General features: G+C 45.5%; 2 protein-coding genes across 11 annotated transcripts in view; one reads left to right on the forward strand and one right to left on the reverse strand.

Moving 5' to 3' along the window:
• The window catches only part of aopep (aminopeptidase O (putative)), a 51,971-nt gene extending 50,687 nt beyond the window's left edge, over positions 1–1,284 (forward strand). For all 7 annotated transcript variants that reach the window (XM_027031766.3, XM_081707436.1, XM_081707431.1 and 4 more), the window contains one exon: positions 1,027–1,284. The gene's annotated coding sequence lies outside the window, so the exon portion shown is untranslated. The remainder of the gene's footprint in view (positions 1–1,026) is intronic.
• Positions 1,283–23,697, reverse strand: fancc (FA complementation group C). 4 transcript variants are annotated; one of them, XM_081707444.1, is made up of 17 exons: positions 23,574–23,664; positions 18,310–20,018; positions 17,989–18,123; positions 15,910–16,075; positions 13,824–13,911; positions 13,237–13,331; positions 10,603–10,710; positions 10,351–10,415; positions 9,944–10,108; positions 9,628–9,784; positions 7,065–7,120; positions 6,813–6,912; positions 6,370–6,445; positions 4,765–4,870; positions 3,834–4,008; positions 3,513–3,704; positions 1,283–3,022 (listed from the first exon to the last, which is right to left on the reverse strand). In XM_081707444.1, exons 3-17 carry the CDS (start codon positions 18,015–18,017, stop codon positions 2,864–2,866), a joined length of 1,737 nt encoding a protein of 578 aa, XP_081563570.1. In that variant the 5' UTR covers positions 18,018–18,123; positions 18,310–20,018; positions 23,574–23,664; the 3' UTR covers positions 1,283–2,863. The 4 variants fall into 4 exon arrangements, with proteins under 4 accessions (XP_081563570.1, XP_026887562.2, XP_081563569.1 ...); XM_027031761.3 differs by lacking the exon at positions 17,989–18,123 and having other exon boundaries at positions 19,847–20,018; XM_081707443.1 differs by having other exon boundaries at positions 17,989–20,018.
• Between the last annotated feature and the right edge of the window lie 1,399 nt (positions 23,698–25,096).

Here is a 25,096-nt window from a genome sequence, read left to right on the forward strand (position 1 = left end):
CGGCCGCTGCAGAGAATCCAGCCCGGTCTGCCGGAGGCCAGAGCAAGATGCGGGAGCCCACGAGCCTGCCGCTCGCTTTCCCACCACACAGCACCGAGATTTATAACCCCCACGACACAGAAACCCAAACGGCCATGCAGAGGCTTGCAGCCAAGTCAGTGCACGCAGGAGGCACTCGTGGGGGTGGGGTGGGGGTTCTGAGAGACTGGAAACAGGTGGTTCATAGCCTCAGAGAGATCCAAACATCTGCATTACTGGGCTGGGGGGGGATACAGGTCTACTTTTAGCCTGGGTGGTTAAAATAGAGAAGACGGCACTGGAGACAGGAAACACGTTGAGTGTGAGGATGGCTAACGGCCCTTTCTGCCAGAGCTCTGTCTCCTAGGCCATGACAGATGGAGAAGTTAAATATGAAAGCAGGCAGGAGCTGGGCCATAAATGACTATATTTAGCAGCTGTTTAAAGATGCATGGCCATCAAAGGCCAGCACAAATGGAATTAGTTGCACAGGGCTGTATTTAAAATATCATTAAGTGATATTCTGCGGGAAATGGAGTGCTAAGCACACTCAGTGGAAGGGAACGAGACGGCCGCGGCTGCCTGGAGTTGTGCACGCTTGTGTGTGTGTGTGTGTGTGTGTGTGTGGGGGGGGGGGGGTGCAGAGAGCCAGATGGACCTGGCCTCCCGTGCCTACTGAGCTGACTACAGTACTGCAGAAACGCTGGCTCAGTTCAGCAGGAACAGGAGTCTGGGCCACGGACCCCCGCAAGCCCGGCGTGCCGCAAGAAGCGCCTCGCAAGCCTGAGACGAGTTTACTCCCGTTTAGAAGAAAACGGCGCCCCTGCTGCTTCTGTCCCTGTGTCCTTAGCAGAAACAAGTCCCTGCCTGTCATTTCATTTGTGTGAAAGCATTTCATGCGTTCCGTTCGCTTCACCCGAAGAACCGGTTTGAGGATTCAGCCGCCAGGTCGGCCGCAGGTGGCTGCCGCACACGGTCCACATTGCCTTGTGTGTGTCTCTGGCGCAGGGTCCAAGCTCGGCGGGCGGGCCGTCGGCTCAGGGGAAGCCGTAGAGGGAGAGCCCTCGCCTGTAAAGCTGCTCTCAGCCCCCTTCTTCAACAAGGAGCTAGTGCAGCGCATGCAGCACAGTGCACGCAGGACCACCGACGGTGCACTTGGTCATCCAGAAAGATCAGGAAGCTGTGAACTTTGACCAAGTGGAACTGTTTTTGTTTTTGTGTTTGGAACTTTTGTACTAGAAATGAATAAAAGGGAATTGAATTGAATTGGGTTAATGGTGTAGCTTATTGTTGTATAACCCATTCTACTGACATCACAGACCACCCCAGTGGAGAACACGTGATTTACCACTCCCCGTCTCTGAAGCAGATATGTGGAAAGGGTGGGTTACAAGCAAGGCTGGGTGACTCGCGTTTCAGTGCAAAACATGTTAGCTCGGCCCCACACGTTTTTCCTGCAGTCCTACTTAAGGTACAATGAGAGGTCAGAGGTCAGTATCTGTTACTAGTTACTGGTTGGAAAGAAGAAAAAAAAAAAAAAAAAAAACCGTCACGAGGGTGCTGGGATATTTCACCAACATTATTCAAAACATAAGATAAAGTTGTGAAGATATTGTCATGCAACATGTAACTTGTTTTAAAGGATTTTATGGATTTGGGAACTAAAATGTAGTATTCATATGGGTCATTAAACAGAGGTATAACAGGCCTTAGCTGTAGTGTGGCGCTCTACCACACCCTCGAGCCACACTTCAGATCAGGGTGCAGAAAGGCCGGAAGCCAGAGAGAACATAGAGGAAGAGGCCATGCTGGGAGACAGAGCAGCTGGGAGGCCACTAGGGCCTAAATACTTGCAGTCTCCAGATTAAAGCGCGGCCAGATTACAGTATGGATGCAGTCTCCAGATTAAAGCACGGCCAGATTACAGTATGGATGCAGAAAATCTCGTTGCCTTTTTTTTTTTTTTTTTTAAAGCAGAAGTACGCAGAGTGTGACAGTCATTTGGAAAATGTGCAACACACCTACTGCACATTTGTCTTAACTGGTTGCTAATAGACTGAAGTCATCATTAGACTCCTGCGAATAGAAGACTTTAATTCTGTTTACCAGCACGGGATCTGAACAGCTTTGTCCCAATCACCAGCACACCATGAACAGTGAGGGGGGTTTATAAAGATGGAAATAAACTGATATTAGTGCACGCTCGTGTCAACATCACATCTAGCATTTAAATATTTTTAGTAGAACTCCAATTGTCCAGGAACAAATGTAACGATACATATTGGTTAATGCAGACATGAAACTTGGCAGCATGCTCCGGGAACATCACACCACAGGTATGTGAACTACCATATGGAAGGAAAACTGGACAGATGGTCTGTCACCTACATGAATTCTAACTCTACCATAAAAACAATGTATTTATATCGCCTACGTGACAGGACGTCCAGGTGCATCACACTTTCAGTTTGCTCGGTGAACAGCAGCTAGCCTGTGGGATATATTAAACCTAGACTTCAGGGTTAGTATAGTGCTTGTGTTGAGCACCAGTATTGTGTAGTAATGGGAGGAGCCATGGGAATGGCCTTCCACAATGTATAATTGTGATAATACATTTCTGAACCAAAATGTATATACATACGTATATGCGCGCACGCACACACACACACACACACACACACACACACACACAACTTGTCTGTTACATCACATATTCTCTACTCACTAAATAAAACCAGCAGCTGGGCTCAGCCTGTAATTGTCATTTCCAAGAGTCGTGTCTTTGCGAGCGAGGCAGGACCAGCCAGGAAAGCTCGTCCTCATAAACAGGCGAGTGCTCCCGTGTTTACGTGCAGCGCGAGATGTGCTCTGGGAGGAGGCTGTCCTGAAGTGCCCTCAGCCTGTCCTGAAGTGCGGCGTCCAGTGCACCACCCCTGCTTAGCCTGTGCCATGCGGAGGCCAGGAGCCACTCGGCCCTGCGCTTGAGCTCGGCCTGTGTCAGCACCTGTCAAAGGTGACACACACAGACACAGACACACACAGACACAGACACACACACAGACACACAGAGCCTCTATATGAGATTAGCTGGAGGATTACGCGGGCATTCCAAAGTGAAGAGAAACATGAGGCTGGAGGCGGAGTCAGCTGTGGAGGCGGGCCTGGTGCACAAGCGTGAGAAGGAAGCCAGCAGTCGGGAGGACGAGTAAGCTGGCGGTCGTAAACTTGTTTTTGTTCTGTGCCGGGGCCAGACACAGAAACGCTCTGGGTTTTATGAGGGGCTGTAAACGTGCGAGAGCGCACACGGTGGCGTGCTCCTCCCCCTCCGCATGCCAACGAGACTCCCACACGGCACAAGCGCGGGCAGCGAGCACACTGGCCTCTGCCCCGGGGGCCGCCCCGCCTCGGGGTCACGTTACTGGGGTCACGCGGACAAAGGGCTGCGGGCGGTCACGCGTCAATGACGCGAACGTGTCAGCGGCAGCCCATTTTACCTTCTGGAGGACTTTGACGGCAGTGCTTGTAAATGCCGGACAAAAGATGGCGAAGCTGAGCAGAAGGCGGAGAAGAAGGTTGGCCGACGTGGCGGAAGACAGCAGCTTGTTCATGGAGGACAGACGCTCTGGAGGAAGAGTGTGGGCGAGGAAGAGGATCCTCATACGACCCCATGCCTCCCTCGCCGCCATCTAGGACGAAGAACAAAAATTACATGGTCCTCAGTCATTTCCCCACCAAAGTAGACTTGGCGCTGTTTAAAAATCCAGTGCCTATGCACGAGTAGTTCAGTCTTGAACTTGTGTGACTGGAGGCCTCACAATCTGCTGAGAACTCTGGTGCCCTCTGTCGGTGGGGTGGTGGTAGAACGTCAAGAGACAGAGCAGAGGCTCCGACTGCTCGGCATCTACGGAGACCAGAAGCTCGGCAGCTACGTCGACCCAGTGTCCACGCTGCGCCAGCAAGAACCAGGCCTCGAACAAAGCCCTGCGCTGCCTGCGACAAACACATGGATACATAGTCAGGATGGATGCGACGAGAAAGTCAGGAGAACGCTGACAGAAAGGATCGAGATGGAGGTCCCCCCCCATCCAGCCCTCCCGACATGGCATGCCGAAAGCCGAAACTGCTGGAAAAGTGCTTCACTGCCACGTCCTTCCCATGCAATCCACACATCACTACTTTAAACCTGCTAATAAACAACAGACTTGTATCTGCTCATCTCAAACAGGGCTGGAATTGTATGCAGCTGACAATAACTTGACAGTATATCCCAGACAGATCAGAGCGGTGCACTGAACTAGGGAAGCAGGACGCCGACGAGACCAAAACGAACGCTTCCAAACACTGCCCCTCAGGCTGGTCGTTTCTTAAGCGACATGACATGTAGAAAACAAAACTGTAGAAATAATACAGACACTAGTACACACCAAAAATACCTCATCAAACATACTGAACTATATAAATATAATACAGACACTAGTACACACCAAAAATACCTCATCAAACATACTGAACTATATAAATATAATACAGACACTAGTACACACCAAAAATACCTCATCAAACATATTGAACTATATAAATATAATACAGACACTAGTACACAACATACCTTATCAAATGTACTGAACTTTGCACTTCCAAAACTACATACATACAGACATGTACACAAAAACATCTCAGCTTGAAGCAAGAGGTTTTTAGGTAAGGATGGAAGTGTGTGTGGTGAATCCTCATCTGGCCTGTTACCTGGGGCTGTCGCCCTTCTCCTCGACCTGGTCTGCCTCCCGTGACATGCTGTGAAGTAACCTCCCAATCCAGGAAACATGCTCCAGCCATGCCTGCCTGGGCACCTCTGCGGACAAGGGGAATGGTGGATTTAGAAGGAGCTGGCAACGTTTACCTATTTCATTAATACTGCTAGAGTAGACGTCAGTGCTCGGTGTTCCACTATCATCCACCGAGGCAGCAGCTGACCAATGAGATGTGCTGGACTGATTCCTCATTAAACATATAAATTCCTCTTGCTCTTTATGCAGAGGTTTCTTGTGGAAAAACCCCGAAAGGCAAAATTGCTGATCCCTGCTGTGTGATTACAAGCCAAAATCCTCCTGAGCCCAGTGAACTGTCGCATTTCCACCGGCCTGTCCTCCAGTGCTCTGGAGGCCAGACTTATTACTCAGTGGATCGGGTAAACAACCAAATCCACTTATCTAAAAGGCTCTTTCAGAAAAACAGTCAGAGGCGCGCCCCCCCCCCGTCTGCTCCGTGATGCACGTATTCCAGTGACGCAAATAAACCCAAACTGGGCAGCATGCACGAAGCGCCTCCGGCCCTGAGCCCTGCCCAGGCAGGGGTGACCGTTGAAATGTTTGGGCTTGGAGAGAATGGAGCTGAGGGGCTAGTGGAGGGAGCAGCGGCCTAGTTGGAAATGGGGCTCAGTGGGCACGCCTAAAGCTGTGTGTGCAGCCGGGATAAGACAGCGGGGAGACGGGTGCGAAACAAGGCCGGCCAATCGGGGCCTTAAGAGCTTCGCTGTCCCACCCTGCACTGTGTGCATCAAACACATCTGACGCACTGCAATCCCAGAATAAATATGATGCATTCCTTTCAAGTGTCTTGTGTGACACTGGCTGGTTGTTTCTTGTAGAGGGCTACTTGTCTCACTCCTCCTGCTCCCTCACTCTCTTTTATTGCAGGTATGTATATTCTAGGACTGGCTGATGAGCATCATCTCACATGATATCACCAGGTCAGTAATAGTGTTTCCCTGTAGGGACAAATGTGAAATGGGTGTTACCTCTAAAATAAATTATAAGCCCCAGACACACGCACACACGCACACGCACGATGAAACAAGATAAAGAAATTGTTCATATTTTAAAGGCCATCATAGAGAACCAGAAATAGACAGCCAGTGAGTCATTACTGGGTGCTTTAGTGCTCTGATGGCCATGGATGTTCTCGCTGTCAGGAAGGAGACGGAAGGCTAACATTGCAGCAATTTTTCATGAATGCACCAATGGCATCGATCATTTAAAAGAACAAGTTTCATCAAATGTGTGGAGAAGAAAACAGTGGTATCACGAGAAAGCACAGACTTACTTATGTAAAGCATTGTGTGAAACTGAAAATGTGTTTCTGAACTGAAACTGATTTCAAATACTGAAGGTCACCTTAAATTTGTGGGGTGTTTGGAATGGGAAATTACAGGTCTGAGCAACACAGTGAGTTTAAATAATGTAGACATGTACAGCACTGTTAAATATAGTATCATTTCACACAGCAGTTATGTAAATATGTTAATAAAAAGTCGTCCTCTAAAAAAGATACTGAAAATGGACTATACCATACCTGATGGCTCTGTCAATAAAGGTGTGAGGAGGTTCTGGGGTACGTGAGGGAAAAAAGCTCTCAGTGGAAGTCTTTCCTGAATTCAAATACACACAGACATACATCTCACACCTATTAGAATTATTAGAAAGCTGTTACAGTATTACATTACTTATGTATGTATACGGTATACAAGACATATTAGCCTGTGGCATTGATGTACATTTTCCACTAATAAACAGTAAAGTATCTTGGACACAAGACAATTTTTGTCTTCACAGTAAAGCTTTTAAGGCCATTTGGTCTGATTTATTATCAGCTCTAGTATCATCATTCATTTGCTAATAAAAACGAGAAAATTGTCCTCAGAATGGGCATCCTGGCCTGCCCCCTGGGCAAATGCAGTATCTGCATTATCCCGTGTTGCCGCATAATCCGTTGCTTTTGGAGGATGTGGCTTGTACCTGTTGCTTCTGGGCAGAGTGACTCCGAAGGAAACAGCTGGTGAAAACCTGTATGAGAGCTCCAACAGCCACATTCTCCTCCATCGCCATTAGCACATTTCTACATACACACGCACAAATACACAGTTCAAGTCAAACATCCATTTTAAAACTGCACAACAATATACATGCTCCCTGGTATGACTGTTAGATTTGTAAATTTAAGCAGGTTACCACAATGGTCAAAATGCACGTACATGAAGCCCCACCCACCTGAAAACATCATTCACTATGAGAAAGATGCAGCAATGCTGGGCAGATGCTTTGGGCTGAAAGGGAACAACACTGCAGTGCATTAGTGTCAGAAACTGGGACTGGCATGTCTTCTCAGGCCCACTAGAGGGTAATGTTGAGACAGCAACAAGCACCGTGAGATGTTGGGTTCCAGTTGCTGATCTTCTCACATAAGCTGCTTATAACATTAGAAGCCAAGTTCTTCTTTTCTAAAAAAACTTTTTAAACACATAGGTCATCTGTTTCAAATTCACTAAGTTTATAGGAGAGCAAATACACCCAGGCAGCTGTACTGTACTTGCATGCCTGACGCTCAGCATTCTCTCATATTTTTACAACAAAAAAACAGGCTTAATTAATACACTGCCATTTTTGTGTTAGCCTTATGGGCAAGGAATGCCTTCTAACAAAAACAACAAACAATGTTTGACACACACCCAAAACACTATTGCTTCAGAAAAGAATCACATATGTCTGTTCTGTCTTTGATGTAGGGAGAGGAACCATTGAAGAGAGAGATAGATGGTGGGTGGGTGGGTGGGTGGGTGTGTGGGGGGGGGGGGGCAATCCGGAGAAGCCTCATTACCCTGTCCTTTGCATTAGAAAGCCTGCTCCACCCTGCCTTCAGGCACTCATCTCCCCACACACACCACCCCACACATACACACGCACCCACAACCAACCCCTTTCATCCCCCAAAACCAACACGAAGCATCTCAGATATTCCCGTAACCCCAACTATTTGGCGCCTGCCAAGAGACGCCGGTTTGCTGCTCCAATAAAAAGAGACTTGTTGCGGCTCCAGAACACCAGTCGTTCACATCAGGCCTTTATCCCAGAGAGAGAGAACAGCACACTATGGAGAGGTGATGGAGTCGAACGTGTGCTGCATGAACCCATAAGAATGACAAGCTACTGCACAGATGGCAGCTCAGCCTGGGAGCAGCACTAGACCGAGCCGCAGAGACCAGCTTTCACATGACCCGTTTTCCGTAAAGGTTCAAAAAGGATCCGTGTGCTATCTGACACTCCCAGATTTCTGAATTCTGCATCACGCAGCTCATCCCAGCCCTGAGGTAAGATCAGGAAGGAGCGCGCCCATTCCTCACAAAAGGAAGGTGCCCGTCCACTGCAGAAATCAGGGTTTGACCGCTTGATTTCCTTTATTCGGCTCTCGGGTGGAAAATTCCAACTTAGGCTTTTGCCAACATTGTGGTACATCAGCAGAGGTTCAGCTGAGCCCACGGTCATGTGCAGTCATTTGTACATCTTCTCTCAGAAAGCACATCTTACACTTCAAGGTGCAGTAGGTATTGTTTTATGAAACACGTGGATCTGGCATTAAAACTAACGATGAAAGAGCATTTATCTGCTGACAGTCGACCACTGGCCAGGAGAGTGGTGTAGCAGCCTTTAAAAAAAAAAAAAACTTCAAAGCTGTTAATTAAAGCTTCCTCTTTATTATAAGCTCAGCAAATGGGATCTCAAAGGCGATAAATATGGGGCGTGCGCAAACCTTTTCTTTCTTGATTTCTTTTTAAAATTTATTTAGGTCTGGAGCTTGTTCTGCCTAGTGAAACCAGATGGGATTTTAGTGCCTCTTCCATACGCTCTCCCAACACTGCAGGGAGGGTCAGTTACAGCATGCCCAAAACATCCTGTTTTGGGCAGCAGGGATGCAGGGGGGCATGTGGGGTGCTGTTTATTGTTACTGGATTATAAACTCTGGGAGGGGCCGAGGGGACAGAGACGAAAACTTAATTTCTCCTTTCCCCATTTTGATTGCAGTTTAAACAACATGTTCAGAGGGTGGGGTGGGGGCATTCAGCGTGGCAGACGTGTGCTGGCCCATCAGCTGATGGCGAGTCCTAAAGCACAGCCAGGCAGCCAGCAGATTAAGAGGCAGATGTTTTTACTTTTTCTTAAAAGATCACCCTGAAGGACTACGTGTTCAGGACAGACATGACTTTTGCCTTCTGTGGTGTATAAACAAGATTGCATGTAAAACGTACTGTGAAGAAGTTGGGGACCCACGGTGTCACGTGGTGAAACCCTGCAACGTTTTCTTACGCCTGCATCGTCTGCAGGGCGCGTGGCCTAGTTACAACGGCTCATCACACATGTCGTGAGCTTGCCGTCAGTGGACCATCATTCCCAAATCCCACAGAAAGGGAAGAATGCAGCTCTAATGCATTCCTGCACTGATGAGACATTTCGTTACTTGCGTTCCACATTTTGACTAGAAACGTTAGTAATTTAAGCAAATATTTTGACTCGTCGCTTGCTGTCAATGGAAAAACAAAATAAGCACCAACAAACAAAATCTTCATTTTCCATTATTCAAAATCAAAAAGTAAAAATCTAAATCAAAGTAAATTCAGTATGGCACTGTTCAACAATGTCTTAATAACACAATTTGCAGTGTTTGACATAAACCTTAGAAAAACAACTGCAAATATAGTGGCTTAAAACAAAACAAGTTTTAAAATGAACCAGAGGTTCCTCCATAATAACTGGCATTGGTGGAGAGCCTCTCACTTACCAGGAAAGAACTGCTGACAACTTCCTCCAGCCTCTGCAACACGGCCCCTGGGTCAGAGAGAACCGATTCCAACAGACTCAGCACTGCCCCCTCAAGGCTGGACAGGCTATGACACCACAGGGCAATCACAGCCATGTCCTCCAGAACCAGCGTCTTACTGGGAGCGGGAAAGGGACGTATTGGACAAGAGGAGGGAAATTAGACAGTAGGCCAGTGTGTGTGTGTAAGGCTTGCTTGTTTGTTGTTGGGGGTTTTTTAAGGATTAAAAGTGAGCAAGTTTAAAAGTTTGTCATGTATTCATTTCATCAAGCTCTACCTGAGTAAGGCTGTGCTGACAGCTTCTATGAACTCCTCGCTGAGATGAGAACAGCCACATGAAATGCGGCGCTTAAGCAGAGCACCAATGAGAGGGGCTGCTTCTGGACATGTGATCAAGGGGACACACGCCACGGACACTGCATGGATACTGTCACATAAGCACCTGCAATAACCATCATTTAATAGTATACATGACGAGAAATAGTAGATATGATTAGCACATAGTACCGCTATGCCAAGGTCAGGGTTAGGTGTAAATTAGGTGTTTGCCAATGTAAGAAAAACAATGCAGAAGCTTTAGAATGGCATTTTATTGATTAATCCAAGATCTGATGCTTAACTAATTCTCAGTTTTGCAGAGAAAATCTTAAATGACTATCTGAAATGCTGAAAGTTGCTACGAACCTGTCTAAAGAATGTACTGCAGGGCTGCAACTCACACTGACCTCCTCTGTCAATAACGCCACCATCTAAAACAGACAAAAGCACATACATCTGCAGTGGCCACACACTTGCACAGCCTGCCAGAAAGTCAGCGCGTACAGCTACAATGACAAGGAAAGGAATAAATCCCATTATATCCTAGCAAACATCCAACTAAAGCAACTACCCGAGCGCCATGGAAGGGAACAGGCTGGAGGTCAAAGGAGACATTACCTTCTGAAGAGCCTGTGAAGAGCAGTGATGAGGAGCGATGCCTGCAAAGCGTTCCAGGGCATAGATCACGCCACCCTCCTCCGCTGATGTTAGGTGGCACAGCAAATTCTATTCAGCACAGACATTCACCAGAAAACAATCAGCTTTCTTGCACGTGTCTGGTGCCTTTCCCCCATCTGGGAAAACTTGGCTTTACCAATGCCAACATTCCCAAAAAATGGTTACTGAAAAACATGAAAGGTATAATGTTCTCAATATATAAATTATATCTTGAAAGTATACTACACAGCATAATAGTCCTGTTAAAGGACAATTATGCTGCTTACAGTTCACGAGAAACACGGCAATTGTGCAAAACGATGGGATAAAGATATTTCTGAAGCAAAATATGCCTAAATTCATTAGTTTAAGAAGTTTCAGAAAGTACTGAGTCTCTGAACTGTTCCCAGCAGCCGGAATGACTCAAAGGCCTGAGCCTCTCTCTCGCGCTCCAGCGGAAAACATGGCTGCCTGTGGCAGGGCTGTGCGGTTTCGTTAGGTTTACAATATGCTAGGATGGCTTCCACAGAACCAGCTGGCTCAATTACAACCACCTGAAGCACAATAACACCGCAGCTCCCACTTCACTCCGAGCTCGGCTGCGGGCGGAGTGCGCACGGACAGAATGACGTTCCACCCACTGCATCACCCCCTAGCCCCCGTTCTGAAAAAAATGTGAGGTGGTGTAGTGGGACGGTTCATATTCATCAGGGCAATTCCTCTACAGTGTGGTAATTCAGTTATTTAGACTGGTCCAGCATGTGTGTTATTTAAGGTAAGGATTTCAAACTTAACAATAACAATAGATCTGGGAGAGGAGGAGACTGTTGTTACAAGAGCCCAGAAAGAAAGAGATTGACAGCTTGAAAGACAGAGGAGAAAGATAAAACAGAGAAAGTGAGAGAGAGAGAGAGAGAGAGAGAGAGAGAGAGAGAGAGAGAGAGCTGGGGGGGCGGGGGTGGTGGTGGTGAGAGTTGTCAAGTAGTCATTACCACACAACCGCACAGAACCTCCTGCTCCCGAGAGGCACACTGGACTGACAGAGACCACACAAGAGTCCCCGTGTGGAGCAGGTCCAAGCGCCGGCCGGGCCGCGGGAGAACGCCGCGCACCGGGGAGCGAGGGGGGAGCCAGCTAGCGCACCCTCGGCTCTGATGTGGGTGAGCCGGAGAGCCAGGATGGTGCGGGAGAGCGTGGGATGGTTTCGGGACGGGCACAAGAGCCTTTAATGGTGGGACTTTAAGAACTTGAAGCGGTTGAATGTCTGTCAGCAGAGAAACCCAAGGAACTCCCCACCCCCCACATCCGCAGACACACACACGAAGACGATGAATAATGCTCAACACTGGCGAGCATGACCGGGCTGGTCCTCCATCTGACGAGGCTGTTTGTTTATTCACGGAGACGAGCTACAGGAATGCAGGGCCTCCCCTGGCACGACAGCACACAGGCCTCGTCGGTGGTGCCCACTGTAGCAGCTGGTGATGGATGAGCGCAAACACCTTCAGACGTGCAAGCCAACGATACGATGACGGGAAATATAAGAGGAAGGCAAAACAGGAAAGCGCCGTTTCCCCTTTTCAGGCTGCAACAAAGGCGACAGTGAGGTGGGAATGGAAAAATAAAACATCTTGGGCAATCGGGGAGTGGCACGAGGCTGGGGGGCATGTCAGAGCTGAAGCACATCCACAGAAAATGGAGCTTGGCTTTTTTTTAATTCGTCTTTCTTTGACTTTGGAGAGAAAGAAACAGAGCGGAGAACAGGTTGCCAGTCCCCGCCCGTGCGCCTGGAGCAGGCAGCGTAGCACACGCACGCCTGCCCAGCTATCCCCTCCAGCACGCACACGCACACCAGGGTGGCCCTCCGCACGCACGATCGCGCACGGACCAGCAGCGTTGCAGATTTCCACGCACAGGACCGATCCCTCGTCTTTAGCCTTGCCCGGCAGGACACCGGGTCGGCTGGGACACCGCGGTATGAAAGGGCCGAGCGCTGGAGCTCACAGAGCATCCACACCCCCATCTGCCTCCACTGCCCTTCATACAGGTCAAAAATCACCTGGTAAATTAAAAGTTTACTGTCAGAGCCCTGATTAAATGTGCTCAAGGTTTTAGTGGATTAAAAAAAAAAAAAAATACAGTAGTGACAAGAATATACACGTATACGTTTTAATATGCCAAAAATGTTATTGACTCCACTTTGTTTATGACAGACCACGTCTGTGATCATCTTATGCCTGTTTCTTGTCAAATCGCACTTAGCACACAAAGAATTCCCTTTAAGTGTTCAGGTATGGACCACATTACCCTGCTGTGATTTATTGGAGAACTACGCCGATGGCTGCAGTGAAACACAAATAATAACGCCGTACAAATAATAACATCTCGCCATCTTAAAGGGAGTAGTTTTCTTTTTATAGAACAGCAATTCTAACATGATGCTCAGTTTTTTAGGACCAGGTGACTTGAAAACGCAATAAAAGTTCAGTTGTAGTCTTGTGAAATAATAGGGGATGCCACTGTGTGTGTGTGTGTGTGTGTGTGTGTGTGTGTGTGTGTGTGTGTGTGTGTGTGTGTGTGTGTGTGTGTCAGTACCCGTATCCAGTCATTAGCCCTTTGCTCCAGCGCGTTCCGAGGCTCCGCGCTGTACAGACAACACACACACTGCAGCAGTAGGCTGCAGCTCTCTCCTGAGACAAAGAACACCACAAAGAACAAAATGGAAAGAGGCTTTAGAAGGCTAAAGACGTGGCGCTGTCTAAGCATTACTCTTCTGAAAACAAACACACGTGGATATTAGGTCATTTAAACACAGTTCACACTGAGTGATCATGGAAATAAACAGAAGTAGAATGTATAGACCTTGGAGAAGAGAGAAGTCAAGGGCAGGCAATGGAAAGAGAGAGAGAGAGAGAGAGAGAGAGAGAGAGAGAGAGAGAGAGAGAGAGAGAGAGAGAGAGAGAGAGAGAGAGAGAGAGAGAGAGAGAGAGAGAGAGAGAGAGAGAGAGAGAGAGAGAGAGAGGGGACAGAAAGAGAAGGAAAAGAGTAAACAGGAGAACAAATGCACAGCAGGTCGCTACAGGTTGACTGGAAAATGAGAGTAAACACCCAACCCCGAAGACCCATTTCTTCATCCCAAATGTGAAATACACCCCCAGCAAATAAGAGAGTTGTAAAGTTACCATCCGCAGTAACATATGGGTTCCAACAAAGTCTGCCCAGGAACTGGCCCACAAAGGGAAGGCTCTTCACGGCCTCAGTGGCAGAGCTCTGAAAGACACACACCAACGCACACACATGCACAAGAATCTTTCTAACAATGCAAGGATAACAGTGCAGTTTATGACTAACAAGCCTAATCCTCTCAGCAGACATCCAAATATGCACTTCATATAAGCAACCAACTAAATTTATCGCCTCAAAAATCAAAACGAATATAACAATGCCACATATAAAAGTTAGCTTACTCCAAAATAGCAAAGACAAGTTTAAACAATGAACATGATTCGTGACAATCATTTCTTTCAGTTCTGGCTCAATAAGACACATCCCACCAACCAACACAAACACTCAAGCCCAACTTCCACTCATAAATACCAGAGCCAACAAAAGGCTTTTGAGGGACATTATAAAACTGTATTCCCACGCAGCCAGACAGATAGTCACTGATGACTTCTTTAAAGTGAGTTACGAAGTTAATGAACACCAGCTCGCTAACACTGAGGACTCTTGAGGATCGCCATTTTCTGCATTAGTTCAAGATGTGTGCTGCTAATTTACTGTACACTGGAATCCACTCAAAGGAATGGAGCCCACCCCTCCTTTTAATACCCTATACATATACACACTCAGTGTGTGATGCTGACTGATTTGTGTGTGAACTGCATGATAAAACCATAAAAGAATGTTTAGCTATATCAGTGATAGCTTATAAAAACGGCCTGATGCCTGGCATCAAAAGATTGAAATGAATGTCACAAAGTTAAGAAATCAAGACAGCTGGCCCTGAGGAATTTGCTCTGATTAGTCAAGGTCTGACACACAAACGAAGTGTTAATTCATATGCCCATTTCATCAGTCAAACATCCATATTTCCAATAAAGGAAACACGCCTCTATATGAGCATGGAAAGGAACGAATCACTCGCAAGATTATGTTAGTGCATATAACATAAAACGCCACTAGCAAATCAGCAAACTAAAAGTGTGTTCCCCTATGTGCATACAGTACTGAGATCCCCCTCAGTCAGTAAAGTCATGGTCAGTATGGCCTCAGTCCAGGGCGCTCCGCCAGGCAGTGCCCCCAGTGCGGAGGCAGCCGACGGGTGGAGGGCGGGGGGGTGAGGGAAATTTTAACAGATTGGGTGTCCCAGTCCTAATGGAATGCAAATGAGGACACTGATGTAAATTGGAATGTTTTGGGGTCTCCCCCCCATCTCTTTCTTGGGAGAAAGCCACAGGAAAAATCACTGCAGCGGCTGAGAAACGTCTCTTCACGAAGGGGCGCGTCTGAAGGATTCTCTGCCCATCGAGCAGACGTCGGGTGCCGCAGCGTTTGGGTCGACCCACGGCGAGGGCACCGCCTAGAACGCGGTTGGGGGGGGGGGGTCAGGGTTAGCATTTTGGCACGGCGGCCACTGTAACAGGAGGAACCAGCAAGGCCGAGGCGAAGCTGTGGCGGCAACGGGAGCACAGCGGGGAGAGAGAGAGAGCTGTTGAAGAAAGGGCCCTTTCAGGACGAAGGCGGACGGTGTGAGGCAGGACTGGTGAACACTGGACTTTCACAGAGTCTCTCAGCCCCCCCTCCCCCTTCACCCACTCACCCAAATTTTAATCGCAACACTTGATGCAGGGATACATTAGGTTAACGCTGCCAGTCCCTTGGTGGTTATTAGCCCGCTAACTCAACACTGGCCTGCCTGGGCCAGCACTAAAAGGGCCTCTGTAAGGCCCACGGTCTCCAGAGTTTAGTCACAGTGTGCTTTAGACGCTCAGCCGAAGGACCGTGTCATAGGCTTAATTCTGAAGACTGGTACTGGAAGAGTTTTATTTCACTGTGTCATATACCCAGGAAATTCTCTTGTTGCTCTCTTCAGGTTTTGCTTATCCAACCTATCCAAGTTACATTGCCTATATGCAGAACAGTGGACAAACAATTTACTCCAAGGTCTGACAGATGGTACTCAAAATCTCACTTTTTAGGTGAGTTGGCACAGAACAACCAAGACCTGTTTGTCCCTGTTTATCACAGCGTGACGCTTGAAGTTACCGTTAGTTGTAGTGTGTGGAGGAGCTGCTGAAGGAAGCTTCTCAGAGAGCCCAGGTGTTTGCTCATGTCCTGCTGAGCAGAGGGAGTGGTCGCCTGGCCCCACTTCACTGCTTTGTCCATCCAGAAGCTCAGCTGGAGCTCAGAGGGTGCAGTCATGGCCTTAAACCTGTGGGAGCAAACAGCAAAACCCACAGTATAATCCAAGTGAGATTTCAGCTCACAAGATACATATACACAACAGTCGCTAGCCAGTAGATGTACACTGCAATACATCATGAACAGACTCTTAGCAATACGTGAATATACTCAATATTTATCAATGTTTATGAACATTTAAATTCTTTTCCCAGTGTGAAACGGATGCATTAAAGTTTAGTTGCAGTATATAAAACGTCCAATAGGTGGCATTTCAACAACAACAACAACCCCCCCCCCCCCCCCAAAAAAACCCTAATGTCTTTAGGAAAAAGCACTGCATTCATCTAGGAAAAAAGTAGCTGCAGTGAGCCCCTTCACAATCTAAAGCTGATATTTGGGTAAACATAAGTGGAAAAACATTAATGTAAGTTAAGTTACAATTGCAAGTGTTTCAACATTTGTGAGTTCCAATAATATCCAGAGACAAATCCTTTCCTGTTAGTGGGAAGTTAACAGCTATTGGCTGTTTTCGGGAATTCTTTATTTTAATTCTTTCTGTTCTCGAGATTGGTACTTTACTTTTATACCTTTACTCTACCTATTGATTGTGTAATCGGTCTTTATTTATTAGTGCATTATTATTAATAAATAATAACAATGATAGTATTTTTGAAACGTTTACCATTATGAAAACAGTTTGCATAACACACTGTTAAGAGTCATACTGTATTGCATCTTGATGCTCGTGTCGTATCATTAAGTTACTGGTCATACCCAGCCAAGAAGCTCTTGTGTGATTTGACCTTGCTTTTAGACCTGTCCTATGACATCCACAAGCCTGGATTGCAGGATAAAGACTTTGGTTCTCTGAAAGGTCGTTCAACGGCACCACAGCTATCTGGACTTCACCAAGTCATTAACCACTACGAGTCAGGAGCTGGGACAGTAGGGCTGCAGGAATGATGTCGCTATGCACACTCCAAAGTGACAATGACAATGATCAGAAAATGTAAACATGCAAAAATGTGTCTGAATTTGTCACCACCTCATATTTAATTCGTTGGGCAATTAAAAAGAAGAAAAAAAAGAGGACTGTAGGCAGTACAGTAATGTGCAGGACTCTACCCTGAGCTTCCAGCTGCCTCCTAACTCGACCCCACAAGTATTTCTAACAAATTAACAAAGGATGAACGAGGCTGACTCGCATTTCGTTCCCATGGGCCGGACGTCTGCAGGAAGAGAGCGGCTATGGTAGGACCTCGTAGAGCCGTAAGCACGGGAGCTGACTTTCGCTGGTGATTGTTGTTCGCAGGCTTAATGACAGGCCTGCGAAGGACACAACGAGGGAGCGCTTTTACGATCACCTCGTAACATCGAGCTGTTTAATGTCTTGCCATCACCCCTGCTGGAAAGCCCCCATGGGTTGGGCAATGTGTAATTATGCGCTTAGGTTCTCCTCCCCCCCCATTCTCTCTCTCTTTCACAAAACCTTAATCACGAACAAACGCTGCATGTTGGCTTGTCATCTCAGCTAAGCTTTCACCCAGCCATCCCTACTGCTGCTCCCCACCAAGTCTGGTGTGTTTTCCAAAACAAAGTGTTTGACTTGAGTAAATAACATTTTACATTTTAATTCCGTTCTTTAGGACAGTTTTTGCTTTGAGGACAGTGAGCTCATGGATCCCATCTCCTTTACTCTGTTTAAAGTGTCTCTGTCCAATGTTAATGTGAAAGATCACTGCATCATGTAGCAAGTAGGAAACCAAGACCAAGAAAAAAAACAAAAAAACAAAAAACCAAACACAAGAATGGAATCCCTTCATTTGGTGCCATCTGGAATTCCCAGTCAAACAGCTCAAATTAGATTAAAAAATACATTTGTTCTAATTTTTCCACAAGCAAAATCATTCTAATTGCCAATTACAGTTGTCCAACTCTCACAATGTGTTTCGTATGTATTTTCCCTCCATGTGCAGGTCGTGGTTTCTTGTCTTTGGTTTTGAGTCTGCACCAAGAACTTCTCGTTTCCAAGAGCTGCAGCTTTACGAAGACCTTCTGCCTGAACACTCACAAAGACTCAGAAGGAACAATCAACAGAATAGAACCCTAACCATCTGACTGTCTGAGAAAATGTACATGTTGCATTTCATATTCACAAGTGTATATTTGTTTAATTGTCCAAACCCCCAGGTTATGCATTTACAGAACATTTTTTGGGGTTAAGTAGTTTTATGCAGTCTTGAGTGGTCTGCAACATCCTACCATGTCCAGCTAACATTTACATCTGGGGCAGAAGTGAGACGATGTCCTGTAACTCTTTGCTGTGGGAGAAGGTCCCTCAAACATCATCTTAGTAGTTGCCCCAAAAGCCTTGGTGAAGAAAGTGATCATGTGGAAATTAACACTACACTGGGAAGAGCAGGGTATTGAAGTCCGTCTGCTAAGGTAGCTTGCTAGCGAGCTAAGAGGTTAGCTGCTGGTGTTGACTTCCCTAACGCTAGCAAACTAATTAGCTGGCTTGTTAAGATTTTCTTGCTGAAGCACTTAGCATCAAGCTTTACGTTGGGATATTAAAATATTGTTTGTCATGTCACGTTAAAGTAAATAATGTGAACAATGTCCTATAACAAGCTAAAAGAAAAACAACACGCGATTATTGCATATCTCATCTTGAAGGACTGAATATGGAAATGATGGTAAAGGTGCTCCATGTAAGTTTATGTAGCTAGCTTGCTAACAGTAAAGGTCAGCTATTTTGCTAGCTGTTGCTAAGATGTTCTTGTGATGAATAAATTTAGGAGTTTCATTCCAGAATGGTTGATGGAAACGAAGGCACGTTTACTGATTATGGTTGATCGTTGACAACTAGCTAATATATTAGGACTTATTATTTTGTTATGTCGTGTTTGCTCCACCAACAAATGTGGCATGGGTTTGGGTGGAGCTACTGTCCCGTCCCTGGTTTTCAAATTTTCATCTAGTGGCAGCTCCCATGTGAGCCATGCTGGTGGCTTTAAAAAATTCACAATTGGAATCGACAGTGACATACCGTCCATTGTATACCCAGTCGATGGACCCAACATGAGAGCAGGATCTTGGATACAATGAGGTTCTTAGAAGCCCGGTTTCGCCTACCACTGTTTGCCATGAAGGAGCCCAGTTGAAAAGGTTGGAAAGGGGTCCAGGAAGTTGTGAAGTCAGCAAGATCGGCCTAAGCCCCAAGGCCCAATGGAGTACCATAGACTGTGTGCAAGTGCTGTACAGAGCTCTTTGTGCAACTGTGGAAAATTTTGAGTGTGATCCGGCAGAGGGGAGAGTCGCCAACCACTGGAAGTGTGCTGTGTGCACTTGGATCCCCAAGGAAAAGAGCTCCAAGAATATCAATCAGTTCAGAATCACTTTTCAGTATAGAGGGCAAGATATTTTTTTCTGTATTTTGGCCTAATGACTGAAAGTTCCTTCATGGATGTAGATATTTTACATTTTACTTTTGCATTAAAACTGGATGTTAATTGGTATCCCAGACCCTGGACCTGTGTCACTCAGCAGAGGAATAAGAACATGGTACTGAATGTTTCGAGAGATAAACAGAGTAGGTCTGTCAACTTGTCTCTTGCCTACCACATAATATGCCAAAAGCATATTCTGTGCTAAAAGGCTTGGACTTAGCATGCCATTTTAGAGTTTTGTGGTCTCTTCTGCTGTATGCAGTTCCTATGACAATAGTGGAACCCCTGAAGAATTCAGTGCCTTGCAGCTCCCTTTCAGCAGCCTCTCAAACATTTGTGGTGAACCAAACCTTTCTGGAGAGTCATGTAGTACAAAGAGTCCAGAGACCCCAAAGCAACAGCAGCTGGCATCAAGGCCTGCGCAGGCAGGAAATGGAGGATGGACAGAGAGCTGAAGATGTTGGAGTCACCCTTTAGGCAAAAGGCTTGTGGCATCAGGGCATGCAGGCAGGCTGATAAACCCTGTGGGAGAATGGCAGCATCTTGTTAAGAAGGAAGTGAACGTGAATGTTGAGGAGGTATGAACCAGCAGGATTATGGAACTAGGACAGCAGAGAGCTCGGACAAGATGGAAGAACATACTGCAATGTAAGATTACAGGATCAGACTTCGGGCATTCTAACTTTTGGTCCAAGCTGCCGAAAACATCCTACCATGGTCTGCTAACCTTCACACCTGGGGCAAATGCCAGACGCTGCCCGGTCCCCTTTGCCATGGGAGAGGGTCCCACGATCACTATCGCTGGTGCCACAACTAGATGTACAGGAAGCTCACTTTGCAAAGCTCTGACATCACTTGGAATCACCAGGGCAGAGAAGATGAGGGCCGTACAATTAGCATCTGAAGCTGCAGACAATGCCACTAGGTGGCTTTGGATAAAGAGGGTGGAGCCATGTCCTATTGTGTCTCAACAGCTAGCCTTCCTCACCTTCAGCTGGATCACGTAGGAGAGGGGGTTTGATATTGAAAGACCCAAAACCCTTTAAGACTCCAGGAACATAATGATGTATCCCAGCACATCCAAAGAATGTATCTGGTAGCTAGCATAGCATTTATGCTGTATTAATGACACTTTTACGCAGTCTATACTATAGCATTTATAGAGTATTACACTTTTATGCAATCCTTTGTGCGGAATTATTCTATCTGTACCTCCAGCAACCTACCACTGGGTGCCGACATTTTACCTTTGTGTTAAAACTGGACTTTAACTGGTATCCCAGAAACTGGTGTATATGTCTGTGAACAGAGAATTGTACTTTTCACTACTTGCTCCAGACCCCAAACCTGTATCACTCAGCAGAGGAATAAGGGCACAGTATTGAATGTTTCAAGAGTTGACAGAGTAGGTCTGTCAACTTGTCTCCTGCCTACCACATAATATGCCAAAAGCATATTATACGCTAAAAGGCGAAATAGTAAGAGTGCGCAGTATATTGTTTAGTAACTTATCACAATACTGGCGCTTCTAATACTTGATTGCGTATTTCTCTATTCTGTGCATTCTAGCAATATAATCAAAATTTAGCCCCAAACAATAGTTTATTCAGTCATGCTAACAGTTTATAAATCAATCCCAGGTAAATATATGTACATTGTGATAAAAAGCCACAACATACAAAAGGCAGACCAACATAGACCCAACCGTACAGATCTACATCAGACCAACATAGACCCAACCGTACAGATCTACATCAGACCAACATAGACCCAACCGTACAGATCTACATCAGACCAACATAGACCCAATCACACACATGTACATCATTTACATTTACATGTATGGCATTTGGCAGGCGTTCTTATCAGAGTGACTTACAAAAGTGCTTTGTCATTTACTCATTGAATGAGTATCACATCACATCTAGACATCACATTTATGTCTATGTAATTAACTAGACAAATTGTAGAATTATGACAAAACTAGAATTTTAAGGCACTTGTACAAACAACATTATCTTAAAAGAATTACACTAAATTCAACCAAATGTAATTACATTCTGTAAGGCAGTGAATGATGTAATAAGTACTAAAGCTACATATCAATGACAGAGGAAGCTCCTGGATTGTGTTCTTTTGGTGCTCTTCATTTCAATCAATAAAAAAATTATTCTCATTAGAAATTCTCAAGTGGTCACCTATAATGTCCTGTTTCACAGGAGTACAAATATGGAGTGGTACGCAGGCTAAACACCATGAGTTGTCCATCCGAAAGGGGAAGATCAGAGAACACACAAATAGAAGGAGACCAAGGGTTGTGTATTTTGCACTTGTGCAAAGCATGGTTCAGGCTCCATAGTTTTCTCCAAGGATCACAGATGGACACTCCTTCCAGGGATCCCCAGGTCTCCAAAACTACAATTACACACCTCATTCATGCCAAAAAGATAGCCTACTTGGAAGGCTTGTGAGTAAAAAGTCACAGACATAACTACAGTCAAAAGTGCCTGGAATTTGCTAATCCTCACTGGAACTTTGACTGAAACCAGCTATTAACATTTTAGACAAAAACTGAAAGTTTCAGTCAACAAACACCAGAACTGAGTGTGACATAAAAGGGTCCAGGCAATGCAGAAAAGAAGTGAAACCACACTGTGGGGCTGTTTTTCTTCCAGACGCATAGCATCACGGACAACGTCAAATGCCAGATTTTAGATCAGGATTGGATTATCCAATAGGATAATCATCCAAGGAATAAGTCCAAATTCACACGATATTCTTCACCAACTGCTGAATCTTTTTTTTCAGGGGCCATTCCGTTCCCTTGAACTAAACCCTGCTGACATGGTGAAGAGTGAGCTGACAAGAATAATCCACAAGTGAGGGGAAGCACCAGAAATGTTAAGTGATGAGAAGGCTCTGTGCTGTTGTCTTCGCAAAGGGAGAGGGCACAGGCAGGGATGGTAATAAATGTCACATTTTGAGACAATTTTGATTTGTTTCTCCACTTGATGTCGTGCCTAACAACATCCTCAAACCATGGTAAAATTACCAACATCCTCAAACCATGGTAAAAATTAATGCACAGCCTCTGGTTGCTTTATTGTAAGAAATTTTAATTATTTGCTCACTTATCTTCACTGCAAAATTGAATTTCTCTCATATTTCCAGTGCTAGATCAAGTTGATAATTGATCTTAAGTGAATTTAGCTGGCTTTCTAATAATCAACAAGGACTGTTAGCCATAGTCTAAATAATATTAGCAGAGAAGTGAAAGGTCTAAAACCAAGTTCATCTTTTTCTGGTAAGACCATTTTCATCTCATGTAATCGTTTTAATGCCCATGTTAGATAAAATGTAAATGTCTTTATTTCTGATTCTCCCCTTTTGGCAGAGGCCAGTACTTGACATGTTTTACAAGTATTCAATTATGCGGTGCTGTCACCAGTTAGCTCGTTACTCTACAATACGTTTTTTAAGCGCCCGTTATTCTGACTACAAATGTTATTTACTTTCTGGTTTTTAATTTTTTTATTTTATTTTGGAAAACCTAGCTAAATACACACCTATTGAAGTAACCTCACTCCAGCTACCTATCGCTTTAACTGCGGTGTGAAATGCAAGCAGCATGATGTAATGTGTATGTAATAACGTTATATGCTTATTTGCGCGACTAACAGGTTTTCTGCGCTGCGCTACTCACTGAGCTGACACTTCGTATCAAAGAGAACAACTGTTAACACCTTCACTCTTAGAAACTAACGTGTGCTGAGCTTCAGTGGGTCTTTAGCATATGTTCAATTCATTACATACAAGTCACTAAGTGTGAACGTTTTAACCGACTTTATAACACTTATTTCAATAATACAATAAGATGACAAAGTAAACTGTCATTTTTACCCGCTGTGAGCTAACGTTAGAAATGCGACAAGCAAAAGGATGAGACGGCTAGCGTTAGCCTAGCTAAGCTAACGCTGCGTAGTTGGTTTTCCTAAAGTTACGACGCGCAACACTTTTTATCTGTCACACGGTTCCAACAAAACGAATGAACTGCCAGAGTTATGTAGAGATACTGACCTGTTGTCTGTTACAGTTCTCAAACCTTCGTGCTTTGTGGTGGAGCGTCCCTAACATTAGCTAAAGTGCTGTTTGGCTCTGAATTTCCCTCTCGCTGCAGTAAACCGGAAGTTATCGTCTGCTATTGGACGCGAGGAGGAGTAACGCGAACAGAAGGCGGAGTTACGTAAAGAGAAGGAGGAGTTACGTAGAGAGAAGGCGGGGTTACGTAGAGGTTCCGTTCTGCGTCTCAGAACTCCGTCAGCGCGGTTTGGTGCGAACTAGTCCTCAAATACGGTGTGGCCAGGCATTTTCATTTGTGAGATGTGCGTGTGTGAAGGTTTGAGCAGACAAGACTTGCTTAAAAACAAGACTTGCTTAATATTCAAATTATGACAACTACCACCGGAGTGTGGAGCATTTCCTGGAATGCGCCACAGATGGGGAGTTATTCCTATCAGTGACAGTCATTAAATCTAGGCGGAAAACCTATATGTTTAGATTTGAACCTTTTGGCTATATTTATAGATAAAGGAAAAGATCTGGGGGTTCGTGGATGCAGAGAGTTCAGTTAAACCGAGATGTTGGTGCCGTTGTGGAATGGTGTGCTAATGTCTCAGCGTTCCCTCATGCCAGTGCAGCCTTCTGCCTCTCCCTTTTTAGTTAAAATGCCAGTTAGTCTCCACTTTCATGGCGGCTGTGTACGATGCTCACTTTCGCTTAGATTGCTTTTATTGTCCACAATGTAGAAATGTGTCCTTGGCCACCCATGCCATTAAACACATACAAAACGTTTAACAAGAATTACAGCAGACCCGATGAAGCGTATACAACCACCCAAATATTGAATCTTTCCCGTACTGGTATGAATGACGTCCTGTAAATATTCTTTGTAGCCCTTGGCATCCTGTACGGCCTGCCTGATGGAGCCTGCTCAAACTTTTCTGTTCTGAGTGCAGTCTCTGTGTAAATCCATCCGCTGGATCTGGGTTCTTCCTACTAACGTACCACCCATTTTCACTGACTTTATGATTCCCCCCCCCCCCCCCTCCTCGTAGTTTCATCTGATGCAGTATGAGTGTACTAAGTACGACATTTAGAGTTTGAGACTCCATTCTCTCGCACCTCTGGGGGAGTTTTAATCAGTTGTGTGATCCTTTATGAACTCTGGATCTACATGAGTTTGTGCTGTGGATCATCTTCATGATGTCGTCTGCTTCATGAACTCCAAAGCTGCTTCTTGGTCTTTAAGATTTGACTTGTACTTCATCCTGCCCAGTCCTCCTATCTCTAGGATCAGGTATAATTATTCCTTAGACATTTAAAACTTGTCACTGGCTCATGGAACATCCCCAGGCATGTTTTGATTGCGTGTATTTAATCCCACAGTGATGTTTAGGTTTTCGTTAATCCCTAAATGCCTCTATTTAATCCCACAGGGATGTTTAGATTTTACCTAATATGTAAATGCCTCTATTTAATCCCACAGGGATGTTTAGAGTTTACCTAATCTGCAAATGCCTCTATTTAATCCCACAGGGATG

The sequence above is a fragment of the Electrophorus electricus genome, chromosome 25 (assembly GCF_041902795.1).
Source record: "Electrophorus electricus isolate QZ-2024a chromosome 25, ASM4190279v1, whole genome shotgun sequence".
In the NCBI taxonomy this organism is placed as follows: Eukaryota; Metazoa; Chordata; class Actinopteri; order Gymnotiformes; family Gymnotidae; genus Electrophorus; species Electrophorus electricus.

What these genes read in the sequence shown, in the direction of transcription:
- fancc (XM_081707444.1), bottom strand. Translation starts at nt 18,017, where the DNA reads ATGGAGGGAAAATACATACGAAACACATT. An exon ending in ACTCTGCCCAGAAGCAACAG is followed by an intron (nt 6,446 to 6,812) that starts GTACAAGCCACA and finishes ATTTGAATTCAG; the next exon opens with GAAAGACTTCCACTGAGAGC. An exon ending in ACCAGAGTTCTCAGCAGATT is followed by an intron (nt 3,705 to 3,833) that starts GTGAGGCCTCCA and finishes TCTTCGTCCTAG; the next exon opens with ATGGCGGCGAGGGAGGCATG.